Source organism: Nelumbo nucifera, chromosome 1 (assembly GCF_055504915.1).
Source record: "Nelumbo nucifera cultivar China Antique chromosome 1, China Antique-T2T, whole genome shotgun sequence".
Taxonomy (NCBI): Eukaryota; Viridiplantae; Streptophyta; class Magnoliopsida; order Proteales; family Nelumbonaceae; genus Nelumbo; species Nelumbo nucifera.
Window position 1 is genome coordinate 97,293,553 of NC_142649.1, and position 23,401 is coordinate 97,316,953.

The 23,401-nt window shown below is 36.2% G+C and overlaps 1 protein-coding gene and 1 long non-coding RNA gene across 5 annotated transcripts; one reads left to right on the forward strand and one right to left on the reverse strand.

Moving 5' to 3' along the window:
- The first annotated feature begins 8,137 nt into the window (after nucleotides 1-8,137).
- On the forward strand, nucleotides 8,138-12,966 carry LOC104610588 (uncharacterized). 3 transcript variants are annotated; one of them, XM_010277288.3, is made up of 7 exons: nucleotides 8,142-8,670; nucleotides 10,068-10,125; nucleotides 10,636-10,716; nucleotides 10,904-10,939; nucleotides 11,208-11,447; nucleotides 11,533-11,674; nucleotides 12,149-12,966. In XM_010277288.3, the coding sequence occupies exons 1-7, from the start codon at nucleotides 8,495-8,497 to the stop codon at nucleotides 12,634-12,636; spliced, it is 1,221 nt and encodes a 406-aa protein (XP_010275590.1). In that variant the 5' UTR covers nucleotides 8,142-8,494; the 3' UTR covers nucleotides 12,637-12,966. The 3 variants fall into 3 exon arrangements, with proteins under 3 accessions (XP_010275591.1, XP_010275590.1, XP_088745619.1); XM_088889493.1 differs by lacking the exon at nucleotides 8,142-8,670 and adding an exon at nucleotides 9,768-9,832; XM_010277289.3 differs by lacking the exon at nucleotides 11,208-11,447 and having other exon boundaries at nucleotides 8,138-8,670.
- Nucleotides 12,967-18,080: 5,114 nt separating this feature from the next.
- On the reverse strand, nucleotides 18,081-21,280 carry LOC104610586 (uncharacterized). Of its 2 annotated transcripts, XR_737448.2 has the most exons (3): nucleotides 20,927-21,134; nucleotides 18,423-18,775; nucleotides 18,081-18,312 (listed from the first exon to the last, which is right to left on the reverse strand). It is a non-coding gene; the product is annotated as an uncharacterized LOC104610586 (long non-coding RNA). The 2 variants fall into 2 exon arrangements; XR_737449.2 differs by lacking the exon at nucleotides 18,081-18,312 and having other exon boundaries at nucleotides 18,339-18,775; nucleotides 20,927-21,280.
- Nucleotides 21,281-23,401: the final 2,121 nt, after the last annotated feature.

Sequence of the window (23,401 nt, forward strand, 5' to 3'; positions counted from 1 at the left end):
GACAACCACCGGTGAGACACCCTTCAGCCCAACCTACAGGGCCGAAGCTATGGTACCTATAGAGATTGGCTCTCTAACCCTTTGGGCCGAACTCTTCGATGAAGACCAGAACAAAGAGGACCTCCACGTAGAGTTAGACCTGATCAAGGAAGCTCGGGACCGAGCACACGTCAAGATGTTTAGCACAGCAGTAGAGGATGGCAAAATACTATGACACCAAAGTCAAAAGACAGGTGACCTTGTCCTCCGCAAAGTCATAGTGCCCGCACTCGGGGAAGGCAAGCTCAACCAAACTGGGAAGGGCCATATAGAGTCACCAAGGTTCTTGGTTCGGGCACCTACAGGTTCAAAGATCTTGTTAGTCGACCAATATTGAGGAGTTAGAACACAAGAAACCTTCAGATGTACTATCAGTGGCTCGATGATAATAAAGAGTGCCTTGTTCAAGCAAAGTGTTGATTGCCCAACACACCACATGCATGCACACCACACAGCACACACACACCACTACACGAGTACCGTGCTACATGATCGAGCTACACGACCACGTTACAAAACCGAGCTACACGACCACGCTATGTGACCACACATGTGTAGCTCAGTACAACTCACTTACTCGGCTGACCTCCGAACGGCCTGAGCCCACAACGCATAGCTCAGCAGCGTATTGCCGACCAACCTGACTCGGCTGACCTCCGAACGGCCCGAGCCCACAACGCATAGCTCAACAGCGTATTACCAACCTACTTGACTCAGCTACTTACGGCTTGAGCCTAAAGTGGAGAAGAATGGTCCCATCCATCAAGGCCTAAGGACGGTTGATCAAACTCCACTCACCCACCAACCAAGTCAATTAGAGCTAGCCGAGCAACGGCTAGCCCTCGAAGGGCCCCAAAGGCTCCCGAGACCAAAAACCGAGCATCCCAAATGTGTAGCTCAATACAACTCACTTACTCGGCTGACCTCCGAACGGCCTGAGCCCACAACTCATAGCTTGGCAGCGTATTGCCGACCAACCTGACTCGGCTGACCTCCGAACGGCCCGAGCCCACAATGCATAGCTCGCCAGCGTATTACTGACCTACTTGACTCAACTACCTACGGCTTGAACCTAAAGTGGAGAAGAACGCCCCCACCCATCAAGGCCTAAGGATGGTTGATCAAACTCCGCTCACCCACCAACCAAGTCGGTCAAAACTAGCCGAGCAACGGCTAGCCCTCGAAGTGCCCCAAAGGCTCCCGAGACCAAAAACTGAGCATCCCAAAGATAAGATCTCGGAATACACTTCTGCTTCACCAGTCGGAGCCTAAAGATCTCGGCCAACTCAAACCTCAGCCAAGGCAAGGTCGAGGAACCTGAAAAGAGAGAGAGAGAGAGAGAGAGAGAGAGAGAGAGAGAGAGATGGTTGCACACAAGTTTAGAACCAGAAAATTTCATTAAGTTAAATAGCCAGTACAATAGGTGAAAGCTCGGCATACTGAGCCATTACAGGAGCAGCAAAAAAAAGAAAGGAATCCACAGTAGTTCAATCCGCATAAGGAAGTTTGGTGGCCTCGTCACCTCCATCTTCATCATCATTAGCACCTCCGCCTTCCTCATCAACAAGTTCATCCAAGGCCGGGGGCGTTTCGTTGTCATAGGCCTCCCGAGTCTGCACAACATCAGCTAGCTCAGGACAGTGGCACAGTGCTCTCCGCCGGAAGACGTTGAAACCAGCCTTGTAGGAAGCTAAAGCATACTGATCCATGTCCTGCCGAAGCTCCACCAAGTTCTTGTACCGCGCCATTGCCTCCTCGGCGGCTTCTTGCTTTAGTCGTTCCCTCTCTGCCTTCAGCTCGGCAATCTCATGCTTCAGGCCACGGACCAAGTCCACTTGCTCGGCCAATCGAGCCTTCAGTTCAGCCACCTCTTTCTCTAGCACGACGAACTGCTCCCCAGCCGCCTAAAGCTCGACCAATTGGGCCTTCACCTGAAGGTACTCGGTATGCTCCTTCTCATACAGTCGCCACAACTGACGAAGATGATCAACCATGGTAATAGTCGAGCATGCGTTCTGCGGACACAAGAAGCACCATTAGTACGAAGAAGCATGCTTGAAACAACGAAGACAGGTACGAGCTTACCTGAGCCATAGCCTGAATAAGTGAGCACTCCAATGTGCTATTCCCGGTACTTTCGGCCTCTTCGGTGATGTAGGTTATCATCATCCCACGGAGTAGCTGCTTGGGAACTTCGGGGGTCTCTAGCCCGTCCCGACTACGGACCATCCAGCACGGTATATGGATGTCTGAGCTACTGCTCCCCACCTCAACCTGCGGAGGGAAGGTGGCCTGGTGAGCTTCCCCGGGCTCCACAATCACGATGTCCTCATCGTCGTTCCCCTGTCGCCGAGCTCTTTTTGCCAACGTGGCACCCTCTTGGAAGACTTCAGAGGAGGGACTACCTCGGGATGGACCTGCGGTGTTGTGCCAGCCCGGTTCAGCCTCTGGCGATTTTCCTTCATCTGATGTACGATTTCCTCTTCACTCACCATCTCTACACCTGCATCGCGGAAGCACGATAGTAAGTACTAGATCATAGAAGCAAATAAAGTATAGGCAAATAAAGCAACGAAAAGGACGGACCAGTCACCCTATGCATCAGCCCGCCGAGCATCAACACCTCCGACCATGTATACGCAGCTACGTCTATCTCGTGGATCATGCTCAGAGCCAACCTTTTCTCCCAAGTAAGTGCAAACCATCGAGGTTGGGGAACTCTCGTTCTCGGCTTTTGAAGCGCGGCCGGGAAGGAGAGGTCCCAGGGATAGGGATAGTGCACAAAGAAGAAAGTTTCCTTCCAATGCTTCACAGAAGAGGGGGCCCCAACCAGCACTTTAATGTTCTTCCTAGTCGAGAAGTAGTAGTAGCCCTGCTGGTGATGTTTGACCTGAAGAAGGAAGCTCACCATACCCAGGGCCAACTCGATATCGCGAACGGCGCAGTAGGATAGAAGGCCAACCAAAAACCTAAAGGAGTTCGGTATCAACTGCATCGGCAGTACTCGGTACCATGCAAGTACCTCGACAACCCCTTCATTCAGAGGAAACCTCAGTTCGGCTTCTAGATTGTTCTCGTACACACAAATTTTGCCAGGCCGAGCATCAGTGCCATCTCACCATGCTACGGCACCTCATTTGGAATTCCTCGGGGATGTCGTACATAGCTCGAATCCGAGCCATGTCCTCAAGGTTCAACACGCAGAGTGTGGTCCCAAACCGGCGACCAGCCCACAAGGGAAGCTCGGCTTCTATCCTAGAGGGACCAACCTCAACATCCTTGAAAGCCCCTCGGACTCATAATCAGACTCACTAGAACCAGAAGAGCTAGAAGTGGAAGAAGAATGGGAAGATGAGGAAGACATCTTACCGAGCTTGAAGCCGAGGAATAAAAACAAAATGTCGAGCAACGCAGACAACACCCCACCGAGCTATCCAAGCAACTCATCTCGCAAATGGCAAAGGGGGAATGCCCATCCATCCCTACTTATAACCCGTAGGAACGCGAATCGACACCAGATCTACGGTGAGGATCAAGTGCCGCTTTGACAAAGCTCGGGAAGACCAATTGTGTGACTGTTACCGCATGCGCAAGGCCTCGGGAACCAAAGCAACGACCTCAACAAACAACGGCCAGGGCATTAATTGCCCCGGTGCACCCTGTAGCAGCGGTCCAACCAACGTCACAGATGCTCGAGGTTGGCCCAGGACCACTGGGTCAACCGATTTCTCTAGTTTCTCTGGGATGCCCAACAGCAAATACCAACCAAAGGAGGCCTCTTTGTGCCTCAGCCGAGCACCCCACTCTTCAACTTTGGAACTGGGGGAGTGGTGCTTGGATTCCGAGATTTCAAGCACAAGTTCCTCAACCGAAGACCAGGGTCCTCGACTCCACGGCTCGTTACCTCCGAGGCCCCCAACTACAAAGCTCGGCACCTCTGAGGCCCCCAACTTCAATGCTCGGCATACCATGGCTGAGCATCAGCTCTGTAGCTCAACACCTCTGAGGCCCCCAACTTCAAAGCCCGGCACCACCGAGGCCCCCAACTTTAAAGCTTGGCATACCATGGCCGAGCATCAGCTCCGTAGCTCGACACCTCTGAAGCCTCCAACTTCGAAACTCAGCATACCATGGCTGAGCATCAGCTCCGTAGCTCGGCTCCTCTGAGACCCTCAACTCCGAAGCTCGGCATACCATGGCCGAGCATCATAATGGCCTCAGCCCTGTAGCTCCACACCTCTAAAGCCCCAACTTCGGAGCTTGGCACATCATGGTCGAGCATCACAGCGGCCTCAACTCCGAAGCTTGGACTCCAACTCCAGAGCTCGGCATACCATGGCCGAGCATTACAATGATCTCAACACTGGAGCTCGACTTTCACTGGGAATCAGAGAGTCGTTCCTCGGCCCCACCAAGAAGATGGACCTCGAAGCTCAACTTGACACCTCAGCGCTCTGCCGACCTATGCGACCATGCAACACTTCGAACCGAGCACTCCCTCTCCTCGGCTCCAGAACTGGGGGAGTGGTGTTCGGATTCCAAAGTTAGGATTCTTGGAGTTCTGCAGCCAACGATGGAAGGCTTCCTCGGCCACATCCCATATTGCCCAGACCCCAGGATTATGGCAGGCGTTGAGGAACAACAAAGGGACCAGATGCTCAACTAGATTAACTTAGAAGTTTCCCAGCTGAGGAATGAATTGGAAGTACTTCATTCCTCAACTTCAGAACTGGAGGAGTGGTGTTCGGGTCATGGCTGAGCTGATCCTGAGAGACACGTGGCCGCCCAATCATTGCCCGGCCACATCGGCTTAGCTTGGCCACATTGGTATAGCTCAGTCGAGCTATGCTATTATTGTGGCCCCCCATCCTATCCTTTCAGCCACGTTAGCTATACATCACATGGATGAGCACAACTATGGATAAAGAGGAGTAAGGAAGATGACTCCGTTGAGGAATGGGACTCTATCCCGAATACCTCGATGGCTAACCTCATCCCGACAACCCCGGAAGCCCAATTCGACCAGGACACGGATCTTTGGCTATAAAAAGGCATTCCATGCTGAAGGTAAGGGACCCAACTTCTGACACAGATACTGCTACTTAGCTCAGACCAGCATCCTCATAGCTCGGCCTGATCATCTACCACTGCCTACTGACTTGAGCATCAGAGTACTTACCCGAGGATAATTCCTCGGGCCTCTGACTTCTCCTTTCTTGATCATAGGTTTTGAAGCACGGCCTCATCCTTGTAGCTCAGCCTCACCCTGCCAGCAAGGGCTATCTGGTTGCTATCCTCAGTTCGTGCACCACCTCGGATTGAGCAACAGTATCTATATATATAGATAGATAGATAGATATAGATAATATGTGTATAAAATATTTAGGAAATTTTATTTTATGAATTTATGCAATATGACTATAAAATATAACAAATATGTATAAATAATATAGATATAAATATGTATTAATGGGACGGGCCAAAAATGATCACCCATCATGAAGTTTTTCATCCCAAGAACTATGTACGCATCCTGAAAGAAAGCATTGACACCTACAAGTGCAATTTTTGTGAGTTAGGGTTGGGATTTTATCAAAATTCTAATGGACCCAACCCATCTAACCCACCAACCCATTAATGACCCAATTAGATAGAATTAAATGGGTTGGGTTCAACCCAAACCCACCTGAACCAAACCCAACCTATTTAGATAAAATAATGAAAATTACACAAAAATAACCCAGAAAATTAAGAAAAATAACATAAATTATGCAAAACCCAGAAATTGAAGAAAAATAACATGAATTACAAAAAAACAAATAAATACATGAAAAATAACATAAATTACAAAAATAACCCAGAAAAATAACATAAATTACAAAAAAAAAGTCCAAAAATGAAGAGGAAATTTCACCTCCACTTCAATGTCCAAATCCCTCCAGCTTGTCTCCAGATTTAAGAGTTGGGAATAATTCCTCTTGGGATTAAAAGAAGATTTTAAAATTTAAGTAGGAAAACCTCAACTGAAAAGGCCAAGTGTGAAAGTCCTAATTTCAGCAAAATATGTAGAAGTAAAGAATGATTTTTTGTCCAGAAAAAAAAATATCAAAATAAAATGCAGAAAAAGAAAAACAAGTAGAAAAGGAATGAAATGCTCCAACCTCGCCAAAATCCTCTACTTATATACAAGTGATAAATGAACAGTTGCAATGAGTTTGAGAGATGTGAATGGCTTACCAGTAGTTAGAGGTGTAAATCGGGCCATGCAGCCCGTGGCCCGGCATGAATTTGGACCGGCCTGGAACGATGGTCCACGGGCTATGCCAAGCCCGGCACGATCATGCGGGTCGTGCTAGGCCTGGGGTTTTAGGTCCATGGGCCGGGCCAGCATGGCACGACCGAGCAAGTCGTGCCGCCCGCGGCCCGCGTGCCAACATGACCATATGTATTATTTATATATATTTTTTATATATTTATATAAACTATAATTATATAATAATATATAGTATATAATATATGAATAAAATAAATATTTTTTAATTTTATTATACTAATTTATTTAATTATTGTATATATAAGCAATTGTATACATCAAAATTCATATAAAATTAAAATTTTAAGTTTTTTGTCAAATTTTTTAAATAAATAGCTTTGGCCTGATGCACGGCCTGACCTAGCCCAAGGCTCGGCCCACAGGCCAGCCCAGCTCACGGCACAGCAAGGGCCCACACGAGCCTGAGCCGTGGGCCGTGTTAGGCCAACCCCAAGTTATCCCAAGTTAGGGCGGCACGTCTCCACACACACTTTGCATGCATCGCCCACGGGAGTTTTACACCTCTACCAGTAGTTTCTGCACCAGTATCAGATTTCCAGCATGAAGTACAATTATCACATTAGTATCGAACTCCTTGTACTCAATCCGAATTTCACCGATATATTAGTGGAACCTCCGTCTTCCATGACTTAAGACAACAACACCGATACTGTTCATATCACCGATACTGTTCATGTCGAAAGTAATGTTCTTTAACGATTACAGTAATTATGAAGAAATGTAGGCCTTGGCATAGAGAGAAAATCGTGAAAAACAGGAGTAATGATATTTCCAAATAAAAAAGAAAATAGTCTTATTGGATGCCCGTTGGATGCCCATGACCCAACCCATTAAAAATATTTTTATTGGGTTGGCCCACCCGCTAAAGACCCAAATTAACAAATACAACCCAACCTGCTAATAAATGGGTGGGTTGGGTTGTAAATTGCCACTCCTACCCTCAATTATCTCTCCATCAATTTAATACACAATGTATATGAGATATTTTCAATATGTGGGTGGATTTCAATGTTTGAGGATGCGTGCAGAATCTTGTGGGGAGGGAATGCGAGAGTGGGACCATAATGTCACGTGAGTAGAACGTGGACTGTGGACAGTACACAGCAGCCACATAATTCCTTAACACAGCATTAGGAATATCTTCCGTATTTATTAATAAATATTTACAGGAGATGTTTTAATACACGGTAAATGTGTGTATGAAGCGCCCACTTATGAATAGATCCCATCAGGACAGTGTGAGAGATTTAATTAACATCTTTTATAGAAGCGGGATCTACTGTGCTCACACGCACATCCACCGTGCATTAGGAATATCTCCCGTGAAAAATAATTAATAAATACGAAAAATATTCCCAATACATGGTAAGATGTGCGTGTGAGGCGCCAAGTGAGTAACAGATCCGGTCTCTTTCTTACAGTGCCCCCTGATTCGCTGAAGTGAAATAAAGCCAATAATTAAGCAAACCATCTTGTCGTGCTCGTGGTGCGTAACCTCTTTAACATGCGCACCCCCACTGGCAGCATCCACCTGTAATTCGTGTTGCGCAAAGCTTCGCAGATAAAGCCAATAATTTGTAAACTATCTTGCCTTAGATGTATTGCTGTGGCCCACCAAGAAAACGTGGTTTCAATTCATCTAATTCAAAGTGGGGCCGTAGCAATACTTGAAAGGCTTCGATTTCGTTGTTTGAGCGCTGCTCTACGACTGGTGGCATTGCAAAAGTGGTTTCGGGGCCTGAGGGAGTTGGGAGTTGGGAGTTGGGATAGAGACAGACCCCACTACCGGCTTCTGTGGTTTTCTGATGGTAGCACAGATTGAAAACGAAACAACTCTCCTGCTTCCCTTTCGTCCGCATTCATGCGCACGTTAGTATCTCCATTTATTAAATAAAAATTAAGAACAAGCAAAAATGGAGAAGTTTATTACAAGGGGGAGAGGGAGGCGAGAAAAGCTTTCCGTCCTAGTCCTCCTCCGTTGGCCGTCCCGTCGGCGTTTTTGCAATTTGCATTGCTATCAATTCTGCGTTTCCGGGGAGCAGATACGGTTTTGATTTGAGCTCAAAGTGGACAAAATCCTAAAACCCAAAAAGAAAAAGTTTTCTGGTTTGAGAAAAGGAGATGTGGGGGGATGGCGGCAGGCTTTACTGGGGAAGAAAGGAGGGTGGGAAGGTCGAAGGGATCGTCGTAGTATTCGCTTGGATTTCAAGTCAGGAGAAACACGTCAGGTCCTACGTTCAGCTTTACTCTTCCCTCGGATGGAATTCCCTCGTTTGTCATTCCGAATTTTTCAACCTGTAAGTCCAATTTCCTCAATTGGTCCTTTTTCTTTTCTTCTCCTTGCTTTGGTTTTTTTTTTGATGGATTTCCCTAACGCCTCGTTTTGGTTTCGAATTTAATTTTGATTTTTTGGTATCGGTTTGCTCTATTAAGCTCCACTGAATTCCCCAAGTTGCATTTTTGGTGTCAGCTTGTTTGGAATTGATAAAATTGAAGGGTATAAGTATCACAATTTGAAGTTGTGGTGGGCCTGCTTGGTTGTTTATTTCTATAGAAATGTGGCTTCGGAATTAATTTAGGAAAGTTGCAGTAAGGTACAGAACTATAAATTTTGATCAACCAACAACAGGCCCTTTATTCGAATTCCCAAGGGGTATAGTTTTGAAGTTGACCTTCATTACTCAGCTGGGGACCCAAGTATTTACATGGAGCTGGAAAAGAACCGAATTCATCTTAAATGCGTATGAGAACGTATGTAGGATGTGTATTCCTTTAATGAGAAAACATCACAATACTAGTTGAAGATGGTCACATTAGTTCTTTGCAGTGTTGATTTCGCCATGAAATGTGCTTATGCATCTGTTGCAGCTCCTAAATTCTAGGTTAAAATAAATGAACAGATATAGGATTTTGAATGTGGTTCTAATACTGTAAGTGGCTCAGCATGAGAATTTTGGAATACTGATGGAGATATCGAGATATTGATGATCAATATTCTGTTAAATGAATTTACTATTTCAGCTGTTACTATTGTATTAGTAAGTTGGTGGGCATGGAGAAAGGATTGTAGGATTATCTGTTGTTCTTATCTAAAGACTTTGGAATTTTAAATGTCTGTGCTTTACCTTAAAGAGAATTACAATTTCTCATGAAAATTTAAACCTATATAAATCTATACCATGTTCCAGGGAAGAAAGCTTGATGAGCAACTGAGATTTATCAGTGTAGTTTCATTTGTTTAATTTTTGGTAGGCCTTAAGGAGACTTCATTTTAGAAGCCTAGAATGCTTAAGGAGACTTCAATATGGCACAGATAACATGCTTTGGTAGGCCTTGCGTGGATTTTTGCTTATCTTGCAACAGATGTTCTACCTATTGTAGGAGCTTGACTTAACATGATCAAACTCGGGAGATAATTTCAACTTCCTTTAACAATTTTAACTATGATGCCTTAGTGAGGTAAATGTGATTGTCTTCTTATATTGTATTGCATATAAGTGTATGATGAGGGGGTGGTGGCTGGTTACTTTTTTACAAATCTTATCATATTGGAAGTAAATAAGATTTAGGTAACCTTTTATTTTATTGTTTGCACAAGGCATTTGCTTCCCCCTTTTCCCTTATATTGCAGTTTTCTGAATGTAGACAGTTTTCTCCTGAAACTTACGAGTTTCAACATTGACTTATTCTGCAGTTTCTTCCCTGAGAGAGCAACATCATTGGCATTTCTCATTCTCAATGAGCTGGCCAAGGTTAGTGTTATTACAGTTAACTTGATCTTCCAAATGAACTTGTTTAGGTTACAATCTGATGCAGGTCCCCATTCTGGTGCTGGAAGAGTAAGACACATATAATTTGAGTGGTTCTAGATATTGAAAAGCTTACATCTGTTGATATTCTTAACCAACATATTTTGTTGGGTTCTAGGATAAACTCTCCACTCTTGTATGGATTGTTTTTGACAGGAACTGGTGTTGCCAAAGAATGTATTTGATAATTCCATGAGACTTTTTTCATCGAAAGATATTATTTTATTTATATATGCAAATAATTGGGAAAAGCATGTGGGATAGCAATGACAAAGAGATGCTTCTTTCAATTTTGTTTCCCCATTTGAAAATAAGCCTTAGCAGTAGATTAGCTCAGAATTTCCATTTCAAATTGAAATAAGTCCTAGCAATAGATTAGCTTAGAATTTCCATTGAAGTTCAACAAATGGAGTAATATCCATTTATAAGTTCTTTTTCGCTTTGGAAGTGCAGGAGCTAAAGGTTAGGCCATCCCCTGTTGTCTTTGCAGCTTTTTCTGGGGGCCCAAAGGCTTGCATGTATAAGGTTCTTCAGGTAAGGATTTTGAGGTCTTGTACACCATACTTTTTTTTTATATAATTCATGTCCTTCAGTTGAAACAGGTCATTTGTTTATCTGTTGCTTGGATTCCTAAGCCAAGGTCAAATCTCAAGGGATCATTAATGTTGTATGTTTCTATTTATGTTATGGCAGTATAAATAATTTTATTCTTTTATTGCAGATAATTGATGGGAAGTGTGAAGGACTGCCCAATCTGGTAAGTTTTATTCTTTTATTTGGTTTTCTACTTTCCCCACCTCTGAATTTGTGCTATATATGTTAAAGTGATCAGATCAATTCCGGTTGCATCTGGAAGTTGTAGATCTCACAATCTTTAGACTCTCAAAATTTTCCTATGATTCAATGGTATATACTGTTTAGGTGCCTGATAATTCTTTGGTTTGTTTTGGTTAGTATGCTTGTGATTTAATAAACTTTTTATGTTAATTTTGTTTCATCTTTCTTTGTTCCTTTTTCTTGTTTAGGATGAGTACCACCTTGTCAGAGACTGTCTTTCTGGTCATATTTATGATTCTAGTCCTGTAGACTTTACCAGTGATTTGGGTGCTCGATTTGTTGTTCATCCTACAGTTCTTAAAATGCCTAGTCCACCTAGATTTGTATCATGGATAGCAAATGGCATTGCTTCTGGTCTAGATGCCCTGTTCCTAAATAGGTTTGAATCACAACGTGCTGAGTATTGGCAAACTCTCTACTCCTCAGTTGTAAGTTACGATATGAAGCATAGCCATTTAATCATTGTTCTTTTTTTCTTTCTTTTGCTTTAATAAATCCTAATTTATTTTGCAGAGCATTGGGGGTCCATTTCTAATTTTTTGTTCAGAAGATGATGAGCTTGCTCCCTTTCAAACCATCTGCAATTTTGCTCAGCGTCTACAAGACCTTGGGGCTGATGTGAAACTAGTGAAATGGAATGGCTCACCTCATGTAGGTATGCTATTAACAAACTTAACTGGTGTTTTTTATTATCATATTGCTAAATCCTTTTTCAAATAGGACAAAAAAGATATCCTTTTCTTCAAAGCAAACTGAGATACAGTTTTTCAGTTTTGGATAAACACAGGAAGTTTCTATTCAGGTGTTGTACCGTTGTACTTGAGTGTTCCTTATTTTAGCACTAGGTGGTCCTTGGCATCAATTTTATTTCCAGGATGAGTACTTAAGGGATGAGATTTGAGAAGAAAACATTTTTTTTAGGAAACTGACTTCTTTATCTCTGTAAGAGAACTCCTGTGGATGAATCTTGCGATGGAAAAGAAAAACCGATTCAGAATCACCAGAATGATTTCTGAAAGCATGCCAAACACTGTTATATGATTCCTTATTTCCCAGAAGCCTTGATACTGTCATGGTGCTTCTGTATTTAACCATAGTCATCTGTATTGCTGTCCTTCTGTCCTTGTAGGTCATTACAGACATTATCCAACTGATTATAAGGCTGCTGTGACCGAGTTGCTTGGGAAAGCTGCTTTAGTTTATTCTCGGAGAATCCAACAACTTGAAGGAGAGAGAATGGGAGTTGAAGGGTTGCATGATGGGATATCCAAGTCAATCTGCACCCCTCGGAAAGCAGCAGCTAGCTCAAGCCAGAGCTTAAGCAGAGTTGCTATTGGGCCGAGCGACCACTCTTTCTTTCCGAGCTCAGTGGAGTATCAAGAGGGTAGAGACGTAGGGTCATTACAAGATGAACAGAAGGAAGGATTGATCCATGTGCAGAACCCTCCAAGCATCAATGCTTATGGTGTTCTGGGTCAAATCCTCTTTGATGTGTGTGTGCCCAAGAACATTGAAGGTTGGGACATAAGGTCTGGTTCTTTGAATGGACAGCCACCTTCCGCAGGCAGGCATGTAGCTTTTAATCCCATCAAATGCATACGGCGCTCAAGACTTTAGAATAAACATCTTGATATTGCCTATGAATTTGCAGAATGAAAATATGGATCTCATTCAGAATGAAGATGTCCATGCTACTTGAAAGTGAATCTAATCCTTGTATCCCCATTTGATTAGAAATGCATAATTGAAAACTAAAGATGGAGATACAAGGAACCACAACTTTTGAGGTGTAAGGCTTGTGCTCCTGATCTTTCTAAAGGCCTGAAATGTACAGGCAACCTAGAGTTTAGTGGAGAGGGAGGGTTCAGCGTTCAGGCCTGAAGTCTAAAGTGATGTTAGAAGTTAGAACACATGATCTAACCTAAACATAAATTACGGTATTCTATCTCTATCACGTTGTCTTCTCCAGTTCTCCTAAACATGCACATTGACAATAACCCCACCCCCACCGAAAAAAAAAAATAAGGGAAAACTCTAACCTGACTTTACACGCTAAGAAGTCTGACCCTTATCTGATCATATAGATCATGTAGGAGTGGTAACCACTCTTATTAGGGTTTTAATTTGGGTTATGGTCAGAATAATATTAAATATAACTCAAAGAATATACTATTTGGGTTGGTTTGGATCGACTTGATTCAATTAGAAATGTTATCATGTTTTATCGGATCAGATGATGTAGGTTTTAACTTCTAACATTTGGACGTCGGATTGGGAATTAGAATTTTGAAGTCCATTGACAGCTCTCTACGTCTCAATGCCTTGAAAAAAAGGCAAAATTTTTGAACAGTTGTGTCAAGTCAGTTCCAGAACTTTAAAACATGTCTTTGCAATATTCTAAACTTTCAAATTGTGTTTAATAGGTTCTTACTGTTAGTTGATCATTAGTCAACACTGTCACATGACATAAGGTGCACATTAAATAATTTCAAAATGATGAAATTACCCTTTATGATATTTTTTTGACCATTTTACTCATTTTGTTTGAGTATTAAAAGAAGGAAAGGGGAAGGAGGGTTATGAAATCGAACAGGTGATCATCTGGTTATAGTTGATCGTTGAATGGGGGAGCTTGAAAAGGAGAGCGGGAACTTCAATGGTTGATCGGTGTCCAGTTTCATAACCTTTCTTCTAACACTCAAGTAAAATGGGTAAAATGATCAACAAAAATATCATAAAGGATAATTTTGCCATTTTGAAATTATTTAATGCACACTTGATGTCATGTGACGATGTTGACTAACAGTCAACTAACGGTAAAGACCTATTAGACACAATTTGAAAATGGGCAAATTTCTTAAACTACCCTTATGGTTTAGTTAATTGATTAATTCTATCCTTATTGTTTACATATTGTCTTAAAGTATCTCTATTGTTCTGGCAATTGACATTATCGTTAAGTATTAACCTAAAGAATGAAATATCAAATTTATATTTAACTATTCTTCAAATTTTCAAAATAAAATCCAATTGATGAAAATTTTCAAAATGATAGAAAGGAAATCGATGTTTCATCTCCATCTCCATCTCTAGCTTTGCCTTCATCTCCGTTTTCCGTAATTGAGGAGAACGAAGACTGTAGAGTTGCTGAAGTCAAGAGGAAATGGTAAAATTCTGATATGAAGAAAAACAAGGAAATTGAGAACGGAGTAGTGTGGAGTTGCCGAAGCCAAGAGGAAATGGTAAGAATCTGAAATAAATACATAAATACTATGCAAAGAAAAAGAGGTTCTTGATTTTTTGTAAGTAATTATCCTGTCCATCAAACGTCTGGAATCATGATTACCTTGTTCTTCACCGATTTTGTCCTTTTGTTGATGAGCTTTCAGTTAAAGAATTCCCCACAAATCTGTTACTTCAATTTTTTCCGTCCGAGTTTGATAAATTTCATCCTAATTCAGTCTTTATGAAACAAACATTTTAGTGCTCTGGGTTAAAGGGGTCTCGAGAAATTTGTTCCTTCAAATTTTACCGCCCGGTTTTCGTTGTAGCAAGGAGAGCTGTGGGAGATTTAAAAAAAAAGAAAGGAACTGATACAAAGGCTTCTTCCATTGGCTTACCGCAAAGCCAACGAATACAGATGCTACTTTTCAAAAACGGAGAGAGATAAGCCTCTGCAATCAGTTGAAAGAAATCTGGGTAAGTGATGAGAGAATTGCTAAAACTCATATGATATGCAAAAGCAATAGATTATCCGTTGAAATTCCAATTGCTTGACCTATTAATTAGTTAGAGGGTTTGCCCTAATAAGATAATGAAGAAATGAGAGCTTAAACAAAGTCATGACTACAGAAATGGAGATGCAACTTGGTTCAAGATATGCAAAAGAAGGCCCAGAGGCTTCTTCCGTTGGCTTTGTTGTTCAGTTGGGTTCTATTAGGCGTCAGCACTCAGCAGTGAAAAATCTTGTTTAAGCAAGCTGAGTTCTGTAGTATTTGGGGAAGCTGGTTTTCATAGCTGCGACATTCACCACTCGTTCAATTACTGCGATGGGCCTAGCTGTAATTTGAGGAATGAGATAAATCTTTTCTACGACCAGATCATGGCTACTGCGGAGGATCACTACTTTATTTCCAAAAGAGGGGCAAACACTAAAGATAAAGGAATAATTAATCAATTATTAAAATATTTAAGGGTACTTTAAAGACTCTCTCTCTCTGATATATATATATATATATATTAAAATATGGCGGTCAAAAAATTCTCATTTTTTTTGAAATTTTTATTTTTTTAATTCCATGTCATATTTTAAACAAACAATGAAATGCACTTTTCCAATAATCTAAATAATCTCTTCTCTAATTCCTATTTACCTTCTAATTTATCTCTAATTCCTATTTATCTCTAATTTAGTAGAGAGTTTCTTTCCTAGGTTATCTCTAAGTCCTATTTAACTCCAAACTTATCTCTAATTTAGTAAAGAATTTCTCTCCTAAATTATCACAAATTCCTATTTATCATATCCCCTACTTTCTATCCATATCTATCTAAAGAAAGTTTGGATTAAAAAATTAAGAATTATTTAAATATTCTAACAAAATTATATAATAAATTTAAAATATTTAATAAAAGCACAAAAATAATTTTATATTTTTACAAAATATATCACGAAATTATGTATTAACAATTTAAATTATGTTTTTCCAGCTTACCAATTTAAATGTTTTTCAAATATTTAATAATATGTAATAGCTTTAAATAAATAAAATTCAAATAACAAAAGATTTTAAATATTTTCTAGATTATTTAAATATTTAAATAACTAATATTTATCATAACTAGATTTTAAATAGTTAAAATAATGAAATTATGTAATAAATTAAAAAAAAATTCTTCAAAGTAGAAAAATAATTATAACATAATATTGGAATTAAGAATAATTTAATATATTACAAAATTGGTAATAAAATTATGTAATAATAGTATAAATTATGATTTCATGGATAACTAAATTTAATAAATAATTCATATTTTAAAATTTAAATATTTTACAATTATTTAATTATTTAAATAACAAAATATTTAACATAACTATATTTTAAATAGTTAAAATAAAGAAATTATGTAATAAATTTATAAAAATTCTGAAAAGTAGAAAAATAATTATAACATAATATTGAAATTAATAATAATTTAATATTTTTACATGATATTGTAAACAACTAATTTCAATTATATCAAGTAATAATCTGAGAAAATAAATTTCAAAAAAATTAATATTTATTAATAATAATTTTAAACTCTTAATTTGTATTTATTATATAATTATATATACTAAAATTAATATTTATTATATTTTAGTAATTATTTATTGTTTTTAGTGATAAGTGTATTTTCAATGATTATGTATAAATTTATTTTGTTTTCTTATCTATCAGAAAACTTTCAATAATTATTGGAGGTTAAATTACTATTATTGAAATTTTTAAATTTAATTTATTGTACTTATTGTATTTTTGTTATAACTTATTGATTAATATTAGACATTAAACTATTATTTGAGATTATACTATTTATTGACTAATTTAATATATTTTTAGTACTTATTTTATTTTTGTAATTATTGTATTTTTTCATTATCAATATATTTTCAATAATTATGTATTTTTGTTATAAATTTTCAATAATTATTGAAGATTAAACTATTGTTATTTATCAGAGAAGAGACTTAATTTAGCTTAAATTATGAGTGTTCATGAGTTGCTTCAATTCGGTCATAGGCTATTCGGCCAACCAAATTGACCTAGTCTGATTGGGGAGTTGGTCAGCTAAAACTGATTAACCTTTTGTGAAAACCGACCCACTCAAGTTGTATCAGTTTGGGTCGATTTTTTTGTTTGGTCACTTGGCTCAAAAGATTTGAACTTAAAAGTTAAATTTAATTTTAAAAATTATAGTGCAATTATTAAAAAATAAATTTAAAAATTAGATTTGTGATATAAACATTTTAGACTAAGAAATATGGGAAATTTCTCACTTTTCTATATTAAAAATTATATTTCAAAATAAAACATTAATATATAATATATAACCATGATTAGCCAAAGTGAAACTGATCCAACTTAGTCGAATTGGAAAATTTTTGAGCCAAAGCCAACCTAAACTACTAGAAAACCGACCAATTCGGGTTGAGTTGATCGGGTTGGTCGATTTCATCAGTTTGATGAATAAACCTAACTGAAATTAATTATTATTATTTTTGTATTATAAAAAAATTATTAAAATTAGTATATAAAATATGAATAATTATTAATTATTTACAAAGTTAAAAATATAAAACAATTATATACTCTTATGTGTTTCTATTAGAGTCATTTATTAGAATACACCTTATAGTTTTACATATTTACTTAAACTTACGTTATAGTTTTTATTTTATTAAAACATCCCATATATTTTACAACTTATTTACTTAATCAACCTTTCTTTAAGGAGTGTTTGTTTTGCCATTAGGCCCATAATTTTTTATTCCAAAAACACCCTTAACACTTTTTTATACATAAAAACAAAATTGACCAATTATAGCCAATAGAATGATTGCATGTCTTATTAAGGGCAAAATTGGCATTTTATTTTTATTTTCTTTTGATTAAATTTATTTAAATGAACATTAGGGTCAACACTATATATATATATTAAAACAAAGCAGTCAAAAAATTTTCTCCTTTTTTAAAATTTTTTATTTTTTATTCCATGTCATTTTTTAAACAACCAATAAAGACTTTCCCAATAACCTAAATAATCTCTTCTCCTAAAATTTCTCTTAAACTACCTCCCCCGCTATCCCCCACTTTCTCCAAAATTATGTCTAATTTCTATTTATATTCTAAATTATTTCTAATTCCTATTTATCTCAAATTATCTCTAACTAGCAAGGTCCATGCAATGCACAGGAAAGCCCAATATCCAATATCATTTCGCAAGGGATTAAGAGAAAATGTAAATCTTACATCATTTTGTCTAAAGAAAAAAATAATGAAAAAACCATAAATCCATTTAAGTCGACAATATTATATTTCAATTGAACCAAATCAATTTGAATACAATCCAAGCATTAAACTAAGAGAGGGGGCATCCAACCATACAACAGAAACACCTCCTGCATACATGTATTGGAAATATTCCCAATGTGTGGTTGAATGTTCATGCTCTTAAAGTGCTAGTACGTTTTTCTGATTTCAAGAGATCCAAGCTCCTGGTGAGAGGCCAATTTCCTTGATGATGTGCAATTTCCTATAAAATTAACAAATAAAAGAAAATTGATGATGTGCAAAGTTAGTATTAGAGCAACTTAATTTGGATTATACTGTTTTATTGTACATTACAAATTGGAGACTACACACCAATTGTGGAGGGAATAAATGATTATATTTGACCCAAAGTAGAAACTCCAACATCAAAACCACCATCTCTGCTCCTTATCAAAGTCTCTTCATCCTGTAATTCTGTATCAATTGCTCCAAATCTATATAAACTCCTCCAGTTGAAGCAAAGGTCTGCCCATAGCTATCTGTCATCTTCATGGTCTTCAATCTAGGAAATGCAACGGTTCTCTCAACACCTGGAAAATAATACCAAGTGCATGGTTTCCCAAATGGTACCTACAACTTAACCCATGGTTGCACCTTTAATTATCTTCTCCTCGTCCTCCAAGTACCTAAGCTCTGATAGGTCTATGGTTATCTTCTACTGAAAGCTAATTGCAATACATACAAACCATAAAGCATTAGAATGGCAATAATAATGAATCATCCAAACATTCTACATATTGCTCACCGCAAATCTATGCCATGAAAGAAAAATAACTGAAAACTGTAAATTACCATTAAATATCTACAAATAAATGTGATAAAGAAAATGATATAAATATAAGACTCCTGCTTCTCATAAGCTTAAGGGAGCTGGTTATTGGTTTATTATAGAAATTATCGTCAAATTGAGATTCTAACTCTGCAAGTGTTCACCCGGTTATTGGTTTATCATAGAAATTTTTAAACCAAAATGTGCTCTATTTTGTCTTGTCCATTTGGAACTATTACGGGTAAGTCTAGCAACCTCATGTTTCATATTTGTTTTTCATTTTTTCTAATTTATTATGGACAAATAAGTAAAAGATAGAAATACCCAAAACAAGACATTTTCAAAAACATCCCCAAGTAATAGCACATCACATTTCTAAGAAAATAGAATAAATGCAAAAAAGAAAAAAAAAACACTCATATTGGGCCAGGTAGGAAGCTTCAAAGACACTAATATGAATCCAATTGCACAACTAAGAAAAATTAGAAACCAACAAAATACTAACCAACTTACTGAATAGTAACAACATTAAGAGGTGTTATTCCTTTAAAATTTCCAAAAACCCAACCAACTTGTTGTGTGTCTGCCATTGATGAAACTTATATTGTATATGTAGCAAAGAATTAACCATTGATTTAAAAAATTGGAGACAGTAATTCAAGATTGGGTGTCCTATATAGGTTGGGTCCTTTACCTATGGGAGCAATTTTATTGATTTACTGAAGTCCGTGGAAGTAACAAATCTGGTGTAAACTACAATTGATGATTACTGTACTTATTTACCCAACATAAAGATAGGCAAACAAAGAATGTCTTAATATCCCAAACAGTGCAGGAAAAAAAATATCCTAACCAAATAAAGATCAAAAGCAAAGCCACATACCTGAAAAACATTGGCAAAAAAAATAAGAACAATAGAAACCAAAATGTACAAAGCTAACTTGGTAAGAATGACAACACAAAAAAGAAAATAATAAAAAATAACAACAGACTAAACTCCTATCATAATAAAAAAGAAAATAAAAATTCATAAATTTAATAAACACAACACCCCAAAAAGGATGGCACTTTAAATATAACGAAACAAACATTGGTTTTAAAATCTAACCAAACCAAACATCAGTAGCCCTCACAACCACCACAGGATTCAAACCAAACACCAACCACCAAGCTCTGAAAAGACCAGACTCCGGTAATCGCCTTCCACTCCCAAATAGTTGTAGAAAATCATCAAATCAACCAAAGAACTTCCACTCCCACACAAAAAAAAAAGTCATTTTTGTCAACAATCCACCAAACCACTCCCAAATAACAACAACAAATCACATAATCCACCATAGAACCTCCACTCTCACACCACAAAATAGCTAATCCAATCAGCATTTGGATAACCTACATAACCACCACCCATAGAACATAATTGTCGCCGTGCAATAAAGAGCACCACTGAAACCAACAAAGCCACTACTAAACCCCAACACAAACATCAAATTGATGGCATCAAAAAACACCCATGTCTGCTTGATCAATAGCTAAACCATGAACAAAACCCATCTTCCAAAAAAAAAAGACAATGAACAATCAAACAAAAGATCAGTAATAAAATACCAGAAAAAAGGGTAAAATCAACATCTCTAAGCCGAATAGGATTAACCAAACTATAAGTCTCCAAACCCTATTGAACACCAGAAGTCACAACCAAGACAACAGCAGGGAATAACCTCGTCATTGAAAACCTGCTAATTAAACCCTTGAGAAAAACAAAAAAGGTAATTAATATGACTAACCCTAACACGCATAAACCAAATACTATACATGCAAGCCAATCCCATCAAATCCAAGAAAAAAAGATGCAAAACCATCAAAAAAAAAAAATTAATAATCGACATCTCCAAGGCAAATCTATACAAAACTGAATAATCCTCCATTTTCGTGCAATCCTTAGCATCTCTGTCATCAGTAAACCCTCTTTTCCTTGTAAGAGAAAACAGAACAAAATTAAACAAAATAAAGGCAAATAAGAAAACAAAAACATTAATGTACCCACCAGATGGCCAAAGATACTTTTCAAAAAACCAATAGCTCTGCATGTCGTTTTGCCAATTTAGACAATCCCTGAATGAAGCACAATCCAAATAAGTACTCAAACCCTAAGAGAACCTTGAAAAGAAGAAATCAATATAAACAAAACAAAGAGAGAGAGAGAGATCTTGGTCCAGGTCCTTTTCCCTCGACACTTGGTGAAAAACAAAAGGGAGGATAGGGCGGGAGACGTTTTGGAAGTCTAAACGTACGTTTCATTGGTTCTTTTGCAAATTACGTGGATTAAAAAAATCAAAAATTAGAAAATTAGAAAGGGGGATTTAATGCAAGGAGAACTATGTTGACATGGCAGGATCAGTTCTAGTAGAGAGTTTTTCTCCTAAATTATCTCTAATTCTTATTTATCCTCTACCCAACTTTTTATCTATATCTATATAAATAAATTTTAGATTAAAAATTTAAGAATTATTTAAATATTTTAAAAAATTATATAATAACATTAAAATATTTATTAAAAATACAAAAAAATAATTTTATGTTTTTACAAAATTTATGTACCAATAGTTGAAATTCTATTTTTTCTGGATTATCAATTTAAATGTTATTCAATTAATAAAACTTAACATTAAAAAATAAAATCTTATTCAAATATTTGAATAAATAAATATCATAAATATATAAATAACTATATAACAAAATATTTAGTAATAAGTAATAGCTTTAAATAAATAAAATTCAAATAACAAAAAAATAAATATTTTACATATTATTTAAATATTTAACATAACTAGATTTTAAATAGTTAAAATAACAAAAATAAGTAATAAATTTAAAAATTTTCATAAAAGTAGAAAAATAATTATAACATAATATTGAAATTAATAATAATTTAATATCTTACGAAATTAACAATAAAATTATGTATTAATAGTATAAATTATAATTTAATGGATTATTAAATTCAGTAAATAACAAAAAACTTTAAATATCTTACACATTATTTAGATATTTAAATAACTAAATATTTAACATAACTAGATTTTAAATAGTTAAAATAACAAAATAATGTATAGCATAATATTGAAATTAGTAGTAATTCAATATCATACAAAATTAATAATAAAATTATGTAATAATAGTATAAATTATAATTTTATGAATTATTAAATTCAATAAATAGTTAATATTTTACATGTTATTTAAGTAGTTAAGTAACTAAATATTTTAAATAAAAAATATTTAACATAACTAGATTTTAAATTAGTTAAAATAAAGAATTTATGTAATAAATTTAAAAAAATTTATATGAAAAGTAGAAAAATAATTATAACATAATATTGAAATTAATAATAATTTAATATTTTACAAAATTAATAATTAAATAAATTTAATATTTTTACATAATATTGTAAGTAACTTATTTCACTTATATCAATTAATAATTAAAGAAAATAACTTTCATAAAAATTAATATTTATTAATAATAATTTTAAACTCTTAATATATATGTATTATATAATTATATATTCTAACATTAATATTTATTGTATTTCAATAATTATTTATTGTTTTTTGTGATAAATGTATTTTCAATAATTATGTATAAATTTATTTTTGTTTTGTTATTTATCAAAAAACTTTCAATAATTATTGGAGATTAAACTACTATTATTGAAATTTTTAAATTTTTTTTATTGTACTTATTGTATTTGTTATATAACTTATTGATTAATATTTATTAGAGATTAAACTATTATTTGAGATTATACTATTTATTGACTAATTTAATATATTCTTAGTACTTATTGTAATTTTGCAATTATTGTATTTTTTTCATTATCAATATATTTTTCAAGAATTGTGTATTTTCGTTATAAATTTTCAACAATTATTGGAGATTAAAATATTGTTATTTATCAAAGATGAGAGTATTAATTTATCTAAAATTATGAGTATCCATGAGTTGGTTCGGTTCGGTTGTAGGTTGTTTTGCCAACCAAATTAGCTTGGTAAGTTGAAAACAATTGATCATTTGTGAAAACCGACCCACTCAAGTTATATCAGTTTGGGTCGATTTTTTGGTTTGGTCAATTGGTTCAAAAGATTTAAACATGAAAATTAAGTTTGTTTTAAAAATTATAGTGTAATTATTAAAAAAAATAAATTTAAAAATGAAATTTATGATATAAAACATTTTAGACTAAGAAATATGAGAACTTTCCCACTTTTCCACATTAAAAATTATATTTAAAATATAAAATATTAATATATATCAATGGTCAAGTCATCCGATTTTGGTCGATTTACAAATGGCCAAAGTGAAACCGATCCAATATGGTCAAGTCAAGTTGATCGGGTTGGTCGGTTTCATTAATTTAATGAATAAACCTAACTAAAATTAATTATTGTTATTTTTGTATTATAAAAAATTTATTAAAAGTAGTATATAAATTTTGAATAATTATTAATTATTTAAAAT